This window comes from Bubalus kerabau, chromosome 6 (genome assembly GCF_029407905.1).
Source record: "Bubalus kerabau isolate K-KA32 ecotype Philippines breed swamp buffalo chromosome 6, PCC_UOA_SB_1v2, whole genome shotgun sequence".
Lineage (NCBI taxonomy): Eukaryota > Metazoa > Chordata > Mammalia > Artiodactyla > Bovidae > Bubalus > Bubalus kerabau.
The window spans coordinates 116,461,832-116,477,899 of NC_073629.1; the positions used below are offsets into that span (position 1 = coordinate 116,461,832).

Consider the following 16,068-nt stretch of genomic DNA (forward strand, 5'->3'; position numbering starts at 1 on the left):
GGTTTGAGCCAGAAAAGGAGAGGGGTGATGCCCAGAGGTTTTTCTCCTTCCCTACGTCTGGCACTTTTATTAGAATACGTCTTGCTGTTGGTCCATTGGAGGTGATGGTCCCACATACAAAGTATAATCATCCATTATGCGGTTTGCACTTTTTCATGAATTTTTCATGAATAAATTTTTCATGAATAAAACTTCTCAGTGTGTGCCCTCTTCCTTTGCTTTGGTTTTCCTCTTCAGGGATGTGGATTTTCTTTGCCTACCTTTAGTATTTGTTGCTTTCTTTGTAAATCTTTTAATCTCACTTTTCATTTCTAGTTTTATTTTAAAAATTTCTGTCTTTCACATTTCATTTCTCTTAAAGCTTTGTTTGTTGACTTTATTCATTCTTGTATTCACTGTAATTTAGTTTTCTCCTAAAACGATTTTTCCCCTTAAAATACTTCATTTTTTCCGACTCATTTCAGCATTTTTCTAATTCCATTTTGTGTATTCTTATATATCTTCTATAAATCCCTTCTATAATTTCCTTAATGTTTATTTGCTTGGTTTGAAAGAGTAGGTTCCAAGTATGTCTGCTCTATGAGTATCTCTTTCTGTGATGTTACTTTGCTCCTTATTCTTCCTTTTTTTAAATAGAAGCTTTGCATGGGCTTTGACCTTGCTTTTCATTGCTTAAATATATGAGCTAATACTCCTGTATGCTGAGAAGATAGTTGGGGTCAGGGTAGCTTTTTAAATCCCAGAGAGCCCTGTCTTCTGTAGTTTTCGTATCTGTTATTAGTATGGTGGCTTGCTTCTTGTGATGTCCTGGCTCTGTTCCCCTCCCCCAATTTATTCTGGATCTTTTCTCTTCTTCATCTCTATTGTTCCTATTCAGTGGTTCCAGTTCAGTTCTACTTCCAAGAGCTTCCTTGCAGTATAAGGCCCTGTCTTCGAAGGGTCAACTTCAAGAGCATCTAGCGGTTGGACTGTTCGCAGCTGCTCAGACTTTCTGAGGCTGTCCGTTGTCATGCCTCTGCCGGTGTGGTGGGCAAACTCCTCCCGGTCCCACCTGCAGTTACTACCGTGGTCGCGCTCTGCTCTCCAGGGAGTGCTTGCTGGCTGCTTTGGGGTTCTTCTCATTTTTTATCCCCAATGGCTTGTACTTTGGGCTTTGAGGGGAAACTTAGTTCATTTTGTTTTGGTGTAAATGCTGTCCATGGACTTTTGCCATCTAGTTGCTTTGTCTAGTTTTTATGTGGGGATCTGGGAGGATCCACTGCCACCTTTTCAAGATAAGACCTTAACTGGGAGAAATGAGAAAAACATGGTAAAGGCAAAAGGGAGCCAAGCTGCAGGCTGCTTGACTGTTTTGCTGGACTGGGTCATGTTCATTTGAGGTCATGCTTCAGAGGCCGATTTCTATTTGCTTTGACCTCAGGCAACTTTAAGATGCTATCTGGAAACTCACAAAAGAGATCACTGAGAAAGTCCAAGATGGGTAGGAAACCAGTAAGAAGGTGAGAAATATGTCCATTAATTCTTCAAGCACTGAAGAACTGATGCTTTTGGATTGTGGATCTGGAGAAGACTCCTGAGAGGCCCTTAGTCTGCAAGCAGATCAAACCAGTCAATCCTAAAGGAAATCAACCCTGATTATTCATTGGAACGATTTATGCTGGAGCCGAAACTCCAATAATTTGGCCACCTGATGTGAAGAGCTGACTCTGTGGAAATGACTCTGATGCTGGGAAAGATTGAGGGCAGGAGGAGAAGGGGGCAGCAGAGGATGAGATGGTTGGATGGCATCACTGACTCAGTGGACATGAGTTTGAGCAAGCTCTGGGAAATAGTGGAGGCCAGGGAGGCCAGGAGTGCTGCAGTCCATGGGGTCGCAAAGAGTCAGACATGACTTAGCAGCTGAACAACAACAATTCTTTAAGACTCTACCATCTGCCAGGCTCTGTACTAATACCAGGAATTCAGTGAAGCAATAAAAGACATGATGTGAAGGGAGAAAGCAGACAGAACTGAGACCTCAACTGTAAGTAAGGAGATAGACTTCTGCTAACAGTGGTATTTTTTCATATAAACAGAATTAACAGAACATAATCAACGCAATCCAGGAAAAAACCCTACAGTATTTGAAGAAGAAACAAGAAATAAATAGAAATCCAATACATATTTCAATACACAGCCTGTTAAAATCTTATAACATTAGGAAAAATGAAGGTTCTTCCAAGTGCCCAAGAAGGAAATGTGTCTCTGTTTCAAAGGGATTAAAGTATCATTTTTTGATCCAAGGGAAATGTTAGCCTTTTTGCTCTCACAGGCTGAAACTGGGTCATTGTAAACACTGGAATGAATCACATGGATATGGGTTACAATACAATTAAAAAAAAGAAGAAAGAGTCCATGTGTCCACACTGATACCATAAAAATTTTAAAAGGAAGGTGGGAGGGAAATTTTTCCAGAAGAATGGTACCTAATAAATAAAGAAGAGGAGACAGAACTAGAACATACCCACTTTACGACCACCAGAGCACCCATCAATGCAGGCAAAGATCATCAGTGGATGCTAAAACCTTTAATATGGTTGGGAGCAGAATCTCCAGAGCCCCCAGGATCCCCTGTAGATTATCATTGATAATAAAGGGGAAAATGATGCTTTACAATGGAGGGATTTGGGGAAGCTTCATCAGGGATGAAACTTCACATCACCAGTGATGGGACAAAGCTTCATCATATGCCTTCAGCATGAAAGGCTGAGGAGGACACAATATTGCCAATTTTTTTTTTTTCCTGTAAAAAGCATTCAACATGAATCAAGTCAGGAGGAATCCATCAAACCAAACCAGCTGAAAGACAGTCTGTAAAACAGCTCAGACACTTTAAAACTGTCAACATTGGGAAGGACTGAAAAAGCCTGGAAAATGCTGCAGACAAAGGAATGACGGGTTTCCTGGTGGCTCTAAAGAGTCTGCCTGCCAATGCAGGAGATGTGGGTTTGACCCCTGAGTCAGGAAGATCCCCTGGAGAAGGAAAGGGCAACCCTCTTCAGTATTCTTGCCTGGAAAATCCCATGAACAGAGGAACCTGGTGGGCTGCAGTCCATAGGGCTGCAAAGAGTCGGACATGATGGAGAGCAACTTATCATGCACACATGCAAAGGAATGAAAAGGGCTAAAATGATACACGACCATCACCTCCATGATCACGGACGGTATTCTGGATTGAGAAAGACAGTTACAAAGGACTAGTTAGGACTATCGGGAAAAACTGATTATTGACTAGATATTGGGTATGATATAAAATTTTTTGAGTGTGATTATCTTTTTGTGTTTCTGGGGGAGGATGTCCTCGCTGATTATAGATGCACAAAAGTGAACATGAGGTTTATATTAGGGTGGAAGGAGGTGGGAAGGATTTTAACCTTTAAATACGTTTTCAGGTCCTTGGGCCTGTTTTTTTAAACATTAAGAGAGAGACATCAGCTGAAGACGGTGATAGTAAATGTCCCCTCCTCATTCCTCCCAACTGGGGCTTCCCAGGTGGCTCAGTGGTAAAGAACTTGCCTGCCAATTCAGGAGATGCAAGAGATGTGGATTCGATCCCTGGGTTGGGAAGATCCCCTGGAGTAGGAAATGGCAACCCACTCCAGTATTCTTGCCTGGAAAATTCCACGGGCAGAGGAGGCTGGTGAGTTACAGTCCATGGGGTTGCAAAGAGTCAGACACGACTGAGTGGCTGAGCGCGTTCCTCCCTATTACTCCCATGGTGGCCCCTAGATAGAATTCTGGAAGGAATTCCTCCTAAAAGGACTCTGTGTTGGAAATACCGGGTGCTGCCTCTAGGGCATTTTGATAATCATGAGAGCATGAACAATTCTTCATTTCCTCAATTCAGCTTCAGCCAGAAAGAATGCCCTAGGGAGCCTGGATAGTAGGTTTGGAAATCTGCTTCTCCTACATTAAGGGAGACAGTCAACCCTACTAGATCCCAGCGCAGGAAGAGCTCAAACCAATTCAATCCAACAAACATTTACTATAAGCCACCAGGGGCCAGATTTGGGATAAAACACAGATGAAACGTACTTCCCTCCGTTGGGTCCTTAAACCCCAAGGGGTGACATACGTATGTGACACACACACGCATCTTTGTTGGTGTACGTTACCAATGTAATCTGAGAGGTTGACTTTCAGTGCCTGGATCAGTAAGCCTTCTTCCACGAGTTCCTTATACAGAGACTCAATGGTCCTGGGGAAAAAGAAGACCATTGATTCCGTGAGCAAACACATCAAATCTGCAGTGTTTATGTTAATCCTCACAAATGTAGCAAACTTTAACCAGGTCTAATTCAAAGTACATTCATATGTACACAAATAAATTGATGTTTGAACCCTTTTTACAATTTGGGGATGAATTAGGCTTTTTAAAAACAATACTTTCACTCATCCATGGGTATATCTGATATTTCCTATTAATAAGAATTATATCTTTGGGAATCTGAGAGCAGCTATAACTCTTGAAGTCTGCCCTTTCTTCAGCCTTCATAATGGTACAAATATGAGTCAGAAATTACCCAATAATAGTAATGTAACGGGCCCATAATTATATATTCAGTTAGCATCTGCAAGCTGTAGTAGATCATTAATCCTTCATGAAATTGATGTTTCCTTTTAACTCCACAGCATAATAGTTTAAAAGAAATATCTATAAGGAACAAAGGCTTATAACAGAAATCATTTTAATGTGAAAGACGAAATGTCAAAAGCTGTGAGTGTAGTAATTCTTTAGGAGCATGTTAAGCTCTTCTCTGCTGTTTACAGATGACAAAATCACTTCTCTAAGCGGGGTAGGGGGGGCGGTGCGTGGGCATGTAGCCAGCACATGGGCAATTTATACTAATTGGGGGAAAAAATGAAGATAGTATTCCACTTAATGAATGAAACTCCCAATGAAATTAAGTGGGGCTTGGGTTGCTGGAATTCTGATAAATCACATTCAAATACTGTCCAGATAGCATATTCAAAAGTGGAGACATTACTTTGCCAACAAAGGTCCGTCTAGGCAAGGCTATAGTTTTTCCAGTGGTCATGTATGGATGTGAGAGTTGGACTGTGAAGAAAGCTGAGCGCCGAAGAATTGATGCTTTTGAACTGTGGTGTTGGAGAAGATTCTTGAGAGTCCCTTGGACTGCAAGGAGATCCAACCAGTCCATTCTAAAGGAGATCAGCCCTGGGATTTCTTTGGAAGGAATGATGCTAAAGCTGAAGCTCCAGTACTTTGGCCACCTCATGGGAAGAGTTGACTCATTGGAAAAGACTCTGATGCTGGGAGGGATTGGGGGCAGGAGGAGAAGGGGACAACAGAGGATGAGATGGCTGGATGGCATCACCGACTTGATGGATGTGAGTTTGAGTGAACTCCAGGAGTTGGTGATGGACAGGGAGGCCTGGCGTGCTGTGATTCATGGGGTTGCAAAGAGTCGGACACAACTGAGCGACTTAACTGAACTGAACTGAACTGATAGTCCTCTGAGATGTCTCATCTTTTCCCATTTCATTTCTAGGAGCCTTATGATTTGGTTCAGCCTAGTCTTGCATTAGAATGAAGAACTGTAGATATGTTTAAAATGTTCTTTATTCTATGATTCAAGTTAGTGTGACTGAAAAAAGACTCAATTCAAAATGGATAACCAGCTAGGACTTACTGTAGAGCACAAGGAACTCAATGTTATGTGCCAGCCGGGATGGGAGAGCAGTTTGGGGAGAATGGACATACTGTATATGTATGGCTAAGGCCCTTCATTCTTCACCCGAAACTACCACAACATTGGTACTCCAATATAAAATAAAATGTTTAAAATTAAAAACAAAATACTCAAGTACATCCCTGAGATTCAATCCAAATACTATTGGGATAGATGTTAATTCAATGACTCTAGCCTTTGGTTGACTGAAACTTTATTCTATCAAATATATTTAAAATAGTGTGCTCTCCACTGAGAAGTAAGCAAGTTGTCATTGTACATGGAATTTGGGATGATGTATCTCACCTGTATCAAGGAAGTACAAGTTGCAGTGTTTGAACTCGAATATTTGTTTAATACAAACATATGTCTAAAATATTAACATAAAATTGAAGAAGATTCACTAAAATAATTAAAACTTAATATCTTAAGAAGCCTGGAACACAAACCTATATTTGGATCTTTCCAGTGAAATCAACTCTTGCTATGGAATAAAAAAAGTCTAAAACTATGTATCTTATCAACTGTGGTACAAGTGCTGATTTAAGGTTTATGCTAAGTCGGTGAGAGAAACAGAAGCTGTCTTACAGTGTCTTGGTGGAGAACTAGCCCACTAACTGAATCCTACTTAATGAGTAACATTCATTAAGTCTTAAAGTCATTAAGCTTTCAAAAATAAAATAAAAAGTCTTCCAGGAATGAGATGACTAGGTATTTCTGTACTTTTGGGCATAAAAGTGAACAAAATACTTTTAAAGATCATAAAATGGTCTTCATTTCACTAGAGAATTGCTTGTGGCCCATTTATGACAGTTCAACTGTAAAGAAACATATGCCAAGAGCACATTCATCGTCTAACAGACAGGGTCCACGAGCTGCACGCGTGTGCCCTGTGTGGTTAAGGCAGAGCTGTACCCAGTCGTGCGGTTCTTTAAATGTGAGTGGATAATGTTAACTTAGTAGTCAGCTTGTACTGGCCGATTCGAGGTGAGCTCTGGGTGGTTATGCAATAAGACACTTAGCAGGATTTTCTCAGAAAGACTGATGGAAGGACACAAGAGAGTCACTAAAGACAGAGGGGGCTCCGCGTGTAGGCAGGGGCTGGACCCTCCTCCAGGTCAGGGACCATGATGTCCCTGTGTCCCCAGGAGGCATCAGTATTGGTCACCAGTAGGCGGTGCGTCCCCCGGAACTGGGGGGCCTGTGTCTCAGAATGCTGACTGGGCAGCGGTCAGCCACCGCTCCTGACCTTGAACCTTTCCCCAAACAATAGAAACTCAGCAGCTCCTCCTTCCAGGCATATCCTAAGGAAGCCGTCTCTCCCCAGAGCCAAGGCCACACCCAGGCTGGGCGACACTGCAGAGGCTTCCTTCTGGGGGCCCAGGGCGTGCGTGAGCTCCGGGGTGCTCTGGTTCCCACTTTCCACGTGGACGATCCCAGGCTGGCTTCCTCTCTCATGGGTCCTCTCTCAAGTAGAGTTAGGGACTGTGTCACTGCACCCAGAGAGGAACAAGCATGCCTGCATGCTAAGTTGCTTCAGTTGCATCAGACTCGGCAACCCCATGGACTGTAACCTACCAGGCTCCTCTGTCCACTGGGTTCTCCAGGCAAGCATACTGGAGTGGGCTGCCATTTCCTCCTCCAGGGAATCTTCCCAACCCAGGGATCGAACCTGCATCTCCTGTGTCTCCTGCATTGGCAGGCGGGTTCTTTACCACGAGCGCCACCTGGGAAGTCCAAAGAGGAACTAGGGACACACCTAACAGGGAGCAACACCTGTCACCTGTTAACAAACCCACGGGAAAGAAAGGTGTATGCATTCAAAATGATTTCCTGCCATTCCCTTGGAGGGGATTTTAATTAAACTCCTTGAAAATGTTTGAAAACCTGTGCCCCAACTATTCCTAATGCTAAAGCACTGAAGGCCATTTCAGCTTAAAGGGAGCTTTTACAATTACCCATTAATATAAAAGTGTAGCCAACGAAGCTGAAGGAGATGGAACCATCCCTTTGTGACGAGTCCTCATCCTTGGCTTCGAGGAGCACTTATAAAGGGCCCCAGTGGCCAGACCCAGGGACGGGCAGGGAATAAGAACTGTGTCTGCCCTCAAGTCTCAGAATTCCCTCAGAAGCTATAGCAGGATGCTATTTCTTAATAAACTTCTTCAGAATCCCAAGAATTTTAAAGCTTAAAATGTCATACGGCCTCAGAAGTGACGGGCTGAGTCTGCACGTCCCCAGTTGAGGATGCCGGCCTGGGTGCAGGACTGCAGGGTGGTCCGGGGCCTTCGCCCACCAGCTCTGCCAGGATGAGGGGTGTGGCGGGTACAGAGCCGGGTGGGGCGGTGCCTCTCTCAGGCCAGGCCTAGAGGACCCAGCCACGTCCCGGACTCTCCTCTGGGTTGCCCGCCCCCAGGGTGCACCCCTCACCTGTCCACAGTCAGATCTTTATCCTTCTTCCCTTTTCTGCCTTTCTTCTTTTTATTTTTCTGGAAAAAAATGGAAGAAGAAAAAAAAATCCAACCATTTAGTAAAAACAAAGAAAAATGAGCTCTAGAAATGAGCTGAGGAGGCTGGTTTGAGGGGTGGGGAATGGTATAGTCAATCATGGCACCTGGATCTGGAGCAGCGAGACTTCACGCGCACAGGGGAAGGCGGCCACCCTGACACCCGCACGGACCCTGAGCTCCCAACAGGCCCCGGCGTCCTGGGTCTTCTTCTGGGTCCTGGGATGCTGACGACAAAGGATGAGAGCGCCCCGTGCACCATCAGCTGTGTTTGTCCTCGGTTCTGATTGCCTCTCGGTTAGCATCCAGACCCAAACCTGGAGCTGGAAATGCCAGGCGGCCTCTGGTATCCCAAGGGCTCTGCATTCAGCTCCTTGTGACGGCTGCCGGGCAGTGCTGGGACGTGGTCCCTTGGAGCAGAGCTTATCGCTGAACTCTTCGGTCTCAAATACCTCCCCAATGCCCACAGGATGAAGTTCAAGTTCCCCAGCCTGACCCATATCTTTCTTTGCCGCATCTCATGCTCCTTGGGTGACTCGTGTTCCCTGTTATACAGGATTCCCTTTGGGTCCTTATTTTTATTAAAAATTAATTAATTAATTTTAATTGGCAGCTAATTGCTTTACAATGTTGTGGTGGTTTTTGCCATACATCGAGATGGCACGTGCAGTCCACAGGGTCGCAAAGAGTCGGACACGACGCAGCGACTGAATCAACCGGCCGACATGAATCAGCCACGGGTGTCCAGGTGCCCCATCCTGGACCCCCTCCCACCTCCCTCCCCATCCCCTCCCTCTGGGTTGTCCCAGGGCACGGGCTTTGAGTGCCCTGTTGGATGCATCGAACTTGGACTGGTGATTTATTTTCCATACGGGTCCTTCTTTTTACTCCTTGTGCCCTACAGTGGGTTCTCATTAGTTATGTATTTTATACACAGTAGGGTATATATGCACTCTGTCCTCTTCCACTCTTCCACGTCCATTTCCCATTCATCCATTCTTTATTATTTTTTATTACATCATAATTTATGTAACCACATCTGGTTGATAAACTTTTCACATTTAATTTTTACATAGGACCACATACGTGGTTTTCCAGTCTGTAGGTAACCATTCCTCTGACTTCTCTGTGGACTCACATCACCTGTTCTTGGACATGGAGTCTTACAATATAGACTCTTTAGCGTCTGGCTTCCTCCAGTCAGCATTACGATTACAGCATTCATGCATGTTAAAAGTTGAAATTTTTTATTTTGAGATGATGTTAGATTCACATGCAGTTCCAAGAACAGATACAGAGAGATGTAACCTTTAGAGTGTTTCTCTCAATGGTAATACCTTGCAGCACTTTCTCTCAAGGTCACAACCAAGATATTGATCTGATGCGGACACAGTCAAGAATGTTTCCGATCACCATAAGCGTCCTTCAAGTTGCTCCCCGGCTTTACTAGAAACCTCTAATCCCTTCTCTGTTTCTACAACTTTTGTCCTTTCAGGAACATTCTATCAGCAGAACCCTAGAGTATGTTACTTTCTTGCTTTTCACTCATCATAATTCTCAGGAAATGTTTCCAGGTTATTGTATGCACGAATAGTTCACTCTACTTTCAATTGTTTCTAGTTTGGGTCTATTACGAACTGATCATGGTACAACAAATGTGTGTATGTGTGTGTGTGTGTGCGTGCACACGCGTGTGAGCCTTCATTTATCTGAGGTAAATGCTCCTGAGTGCAATTGCTGGGTTGTATGGCAGTTGCTGTGGGCTTCCCAGGTGGTAAAGAATCCACCAGCCAACACGGGAGACACAGGAGTCCTCCTGTGCAGATTGGATCCCTGGGTCTGGAAGATCTCTGGAGACGGAAATGGCTACCCACTCGAGTATTCTTGCCTGGAAAATTCCGTGGGCAGAGGCGGGCTACAGTCCATGGGGTTGCAAAGAGCTGGATACAACTTACCTACTGAACACACACACACACACACACGGTGGCATGTTAGGTTTTTTAAGAAATGCCAAATTTCATGAGCTGATCACACCATTTTACCCTCCCACCAATCATATAAAAGTGATAATGGTTTGTCCCTGTCCTCTTAAGCAACTGATGTTGCCAATGCTTTTATTTCAGCCATTCTCGTGGGTGTGGAGTGATTTCTTTGTGGTTTTAATCTGCTTTTTTCAAATGGCTCATGACAGGCATCCTTTCTGTGCTCATTTCCCCTCTGTATGTCCACTTTGGTGAAATGTCAGCTCCTGTCTTCTGTCCATATCATAATCGGGTTGTTTTCTTTTTTAAGTGTTGAGTTTTGAGTGTTCTTTTTATGTTCTACACACTAGATCTTCATTAGATACATGGTCTGTGAATACTTTCTCCCAATCTGTGGCTTCTCTTTTCACCCTCCTAACAGGCTCTTTCACAAACATGTTTAATTTTGATGAAATCCTAATTTTCCTTTAATGGATTTGTGCTTTCAGTGCTAATTCTAAGAAGGCTTTGCTAACCTTAGATCCAAAAGATTTTCCCGTATGTATTTTTTCCATCAATTTTTAAAATTTTTATTTATTTATTAATTGAAGGATAATTGCTTTACAGAATTTTGTGGTTTTCTGTCAAACTTCAACATGAATCAGCCATAGGTATACCTACATCCCCTCCCTTATGAAGCTCCCTCCCATCTCCTTCCCCATCCCACCCCTCTAGGTTGATACAGAGTCCCTGTTTGAGTTTTCTGAGTCATACAGAAAATTCCCGTTGGCTATCTATTTTACATACGGTAATGTAACTCTCTCCATACATCTCACCCTCTCCTCCCCTCTCCCCATGTCCGTAAGTCTGTTCTCTATGTCTGTTTCCTCCATTGCTGCCCTGCAGAAAAATTCTTCGGTACCATTTTTCTAGATTCCGTATATATGCGTTAGAATACGACATTTATCTTTCTCTTTCTGACTTACTTCTTTAGAACTGACTCAAATGTTTTCCTTTTTATGGCTGAGTAATATTCCATTGTGTATATCCCCCTATTTATTTTTAAAAGTTATAGTTTTACATTTTACATCTACGTCCATGATTCATTTTGAGTTAATTTTTGTACAATATGTAAGACTTAAGGTTGTTTTCCTCCTTTTTTAAATCTGTGGATGTCCACCTGCTCCAGCACCATTTATTGAAAAGGTTATCCTTTCTGCTTGAATTACATTTGCATCTTTGTCAAAAATCAGTCAGGTTTATTTGTGCAAGCCTATACCTCAACCGTCCTGTTTCACTGATTTGTGGTTTAACCCTCTACCAACAGCAAACAGTCTTGATTATTATGGCTGTATAATAAGCCTCGAAATCACATGCATGGATTCTTTTTATTTTATTGCTCTTTTTTCAAAATCATCTTAGCTATTCTAGATTCACTGTCTCCATATACATTTTAAGATAATCTTATCTATGTTTATAACTATCTTTCTGGGATTTCAATAAGAATTGGATTAATCTAGTATACTGATGTGGAAAGAACTGACATCTTTACAACATTTGGTCTTCCAATCCATGTGCATAGTATGTCTGTCTATTTAGGTCTTTGATTTCTTTCATCAGCATGGTGTTCTTTTAGCATACAAGTCCTATACATGTTTTGTTAGCTTTACACCTCGGTATTTCATTTTTGAGTGATGTTAAGTGATATATTTTTAATCCTGGTGTCTACCTGTTCATTGCTAGTAGATAGAAATATGACTGATTTTTATATGTTCCCCTTGTATCCTAAAACCTTGCTGAATGCACTTTTTTATTCCTAGGAGTTTTTAGAGTCCTTGGGATTTTCTAAATAGCCATTCATGTCATCTACAAATAAGGACTGTTTCTTTATTTCCTCCTCTTGTCCTACTGCGCTGGCTAATGTCTAGCACTATGTTCATGAAAGTGTACTGAGTGGACACACTGGCCTTGTTCCCAGTCTTAGGGGAAAAACATTTAGTCTTTCCCTGTAAAGTAAAAAGTTAGCTGCCGGTGTTTTTTATGGAAGTTCTCTATCCCAGTTTCTCTGAGGAACTTATTATGAGTGAGTATTAAATTGTGTCAAATGCTTTTTCTGTATTAACTGATATGATCATGTGATTTTTTTTTTCTTCTTTAGCCCATTAATATAGTTGATTCCATTACTGATTTTCAAATATTGAACGAGGCTTGCATTCTTGGAATAAACTCCATTTGGTCATGGTTTATAATTCTCTTTATTGTTTCATTCTATTTGATAATATTTTGCTAAGGAATTTTGCATCCATATTCACAAGGGATACAGGCTTACAGCTTTCTTTTTTTGGTACTGTCTTAGTCTGGTTTTCATTTAAGGGTAATACTAGCTTGTTATGAAATGAGTTGGGAAGTGTTCCTTCTTCTTCTGTTTTCTGGACATGACTGTGTAGAATTGGAGTTAATCTATCTTTGAACATTTGGTAGAATTCTCCAGTAAATCATCTGGCCCCAGAGATTCTACATGGGGAATTGTTTTAATTACAATTCAACTTCTGTATGGTTGTAGAGCTAGTCAATTTATCTATTTCCTATCAAATGAGTTGTGGCAGTTTGTATTTTTTAGGGAAAGTGGGTCCATCCTGTGTTAAGTTGTCAAATTGTGTGTGTGGAGTTGTTTTTACAGTATCCTTTATTAAATTATTCTTTTTATGTCTGCAGTCAGTGGTGGCAAACCTTGCTTCATTCCTGATGTTGGTAATTTGTGACTTGTTTTTTCTTTGTTAGTCTTACTAGAGGTTTGTCAATTACTGATAATTTTCAAAAACTCAGCTCTGTTTTATTTACTTTCTATACTGTTTTTCTGTTTTCAATTTCACTGATTCCTGGTCTTTATTTTCTTCTTTCTGCTTACTTTTATTTTCCTCCTCTTTTTCTAGGTTCTGAAGGTAGGAATTTGGCTGATGAATTTGAGCTTTTCCCTCTTTTTTTCTAGTGTATCTGTTTGTACTTAGTCGCTCAGTCATGCCTGACTCTTTGTGACGCCATGGACTGTAACCTGCCAGGCTCCTCTATCCATGGGATTCTCCAGGCAAGAATACTGGCATGGGTTGCTATTTCCTTCTCCAGGAGATCTTCCTGACCCAGGGATCAAACGCATGTCCCTGTGTCTCTGGCATTGGTAGGTGGATTCTTTACCACTGTGAAGCTCCTATTGGTATACACTTGTCTTTATAGCAATCCAGTCATGTAATCTTTTTAGTATTTTTTTCATCCAGGAAGGGGCCCATTGATGGCAAAGGTGCTGAGGGCCTAGGGTGACCGACTTGCTCAGTTGCCAGGGATTCTTTGTCTACTGGCCCATCAGGGAAGCCCCTGTGTATGTGTTTAAGGCTATAAATTTCCCTCTCAGGGCTGCTTTGCTTGTATCCCAGGTATTCTTATATCTTACACTTTTGTTACATGTTTTTATTTTCTTGTTTTCCTTTGTCCTATGAATTAGAAGTGTGCTGTTTAGTTTCCCTGTGCCTGGACATTTTCTTGTTACTTTCCTGTTCCTGATTTCTAGTTTGAGTCCATTGTGGTAGGGGAAGACACTCTTCATAATTTCAACTCTTTTCAATCTATTGAGATATGTTCCATGGCACAAAATATGGTCCACCTTGGAATATGTTCTGTGGCCACTTGAATATGCATTCTCTTTGTTGGGTGGTGTTAGTCACTCAATAGTGTCCGACTCTTTGTGTAGCCTGCCAGGCTCCTCTGTCCACAGAATTCTCCAGGTAAGAATACTGGAGTGGATTGCCATTTCCTTCTCCAGGAGATCTTCCCAACCCAGGGACCAAACTCAGGTCTTCTGCATTCCAGGCAGATTCTTTACTATCGGAGCCACCAGGGAAGTTGAGTAGAGTGTTCTATAAATGTCAACTAGATTCTGTTTGTTGCTGGTATTGTTGAGTTCTTCAATATCCTTGCTGATGATTTTCTGCCTAGTATTTTATCAGTTCTTGAGAATGATGTGTTGAGTCTCCAATTGTAACTGTAGATTTTTGTTTTCCTTTTGTTCTATTGGATTTTGCTTCCTATGTTTTGTGGTTCTGCTGTTTGGTGTATGAACATTTAGGATTACTATGTGTTTTGTGGATTGGCTCTTTTACCACATATAAGGTTCTTCCCTGTTTTTGACAATTTTCTCAGCTCTGAAATCTCCTTTATGTGATATTATAATAGCTTTCTTTTGATTGTTTGCATGGTATATTTTCCCATCCTTTTACTTATACCTGCTTATATCATAATGTATCAAATGAGGCTCCTGAAGATATAGTTGGGTCATATTTTTAAATACACTTTGCTAATCTCTGTTTTTAATTATTGTATTTAGACTGTTTACTTCAGTCTACCATTTTATTTTTTTTTGTTATATTTTTTGTTTCTTTATTTTATTTGGTTTTTCCTGTCATCCTGTGAGTGACTTCATTTTTTTTTTAGAATTTCACTTTGATGGTGTTCTTTAAGTGTATCTCTTTGGATAGTTTTCTGGTAGTTGCTCTGGGTGTTACATTATATATGTATAGCTATCACAGTCTATTCATGTCATATTTTGAGTGAAGTAGAAAAACCGTAATTCCCTTTGTATCCTTTAGCTCATACCCCCATAATTTCTTAACATTTTCAAATATTTCCTCTGTATACATTGAGAACCATGTCAAACAGTATTATAATTTTTACCTCAATCAAATAACATAATTTAGAAAGGGTAGAAAAGCCTATTCTTTTACCTATGTTTTTTCTTACAAGTTCTTTCTTGCCTTCTGGTACTCCAGGTTTTCCTTTCCATTTAAAGAAGTTCCTTTAGAAATTCTCTGAGGGTGATTCTACTGGTGAAAAAAATCTTAGTTTTCCTTCATCTTGATTTCCTCCTCTTCACTGTTGAAGAATATTTTTGCTGGGTATAAATTCTGGTGGCATATAAATTCTTTCAGTGCTTGAAATAGTATTGTATCCTTTCTTCTAGTCTCAATCTTTTGTGAGCAATCCACAGTCATTTAAGGTGTTTTTTCCCCATAGGTAAAGGGTCACTTTTTTTTTTCTCCCTGGATGCTTTCTAGACTTTTTCTTTGTCTTCAGTATTCAGAAGATTAATTATGATGTATCTCAGGTCAGATTTCTTTGGATTTATTTTGTTTGGGGTTCACTCAGCTTCTTAAATCTGCAGGTTTATATCTCTTTATCAAATTTGGGAAGATTTCAATCATTATTTCTCAAAATGCTTTTTCAGTTTCATCCTCCTTCTCTTCTGAGATTCTGATGACATAAATATAAGATGTTTTTTTAACAGTCCCACAGTCCCTGATTCTCTGTTTAGCTTTTTTTTTTTTTTTTTTTTCAGTTGATTTTCTCTGTTGTTCTTACTGGATAATTTCTATTGTCCTATCTTCGAATTCAGTGATTATTTCCACTGTCACCTCTATTCTGCTGCTGAGCTCAACCAATAATTTGGATACTGTACTTTTCAGTTCTAAAATATCTATTTGCTTCTTCTTTGTATCATATACTATTTTGTTGAGGCTTTATATTTTTTTAATTTGTGTATAGTAGCTTCATAATTACTCATTGAGAGATTTTAATCATGACAACCTTAAAATGTTTGTCAGATAATTCTGACATCTCTGACATTTCAGACTTGGGATCTACTATCTATGTTCCTTCAGTTTGCAATCTTCCAGGTTCTTGTTTGATGAGTGACTTTCAATGAAACCTAAACATTTTTGTATTATGCTGTGAAGTGAAGTGAAAGTCACTCAGTTGTGTCCAACTCTCTGAGACCCCATGGACTTAGTCCATGGACTTCTCCAGGCCAGGAAACTGGAGTGG

The 16,068-nt window shown here is 41.1% G+C and overlaps 1 protein-coding gene across 1 annotated transcript in view; it reads right to left on the reverse strand.

The window, feature by feature from the left end:
• The window catches only part of IQCA1 (IQ motif containing with AAA domain 1), a 185,278-nt gene that overhangs the window by 46,885 nt on the left and 122,325 nt on the right, over positions 1-16,068 (reverse strand). Inside the window, exons 12-13 of the mRNA XM_055586542.1 lie at positions 8,163-8,221; positions 4,155-4,237 (exon numbers count right to left, since the gene is read on the reverse strand). Coding sequence (XP_055442517.1) covers positions 4,155-4,237; positions 8,163-8,221 — 142 coding nt within the window. The remainder of the gene's footprint in view (positions 1-4,154; positions 4,238-8,162; positions 8,222-16,068) is intronic.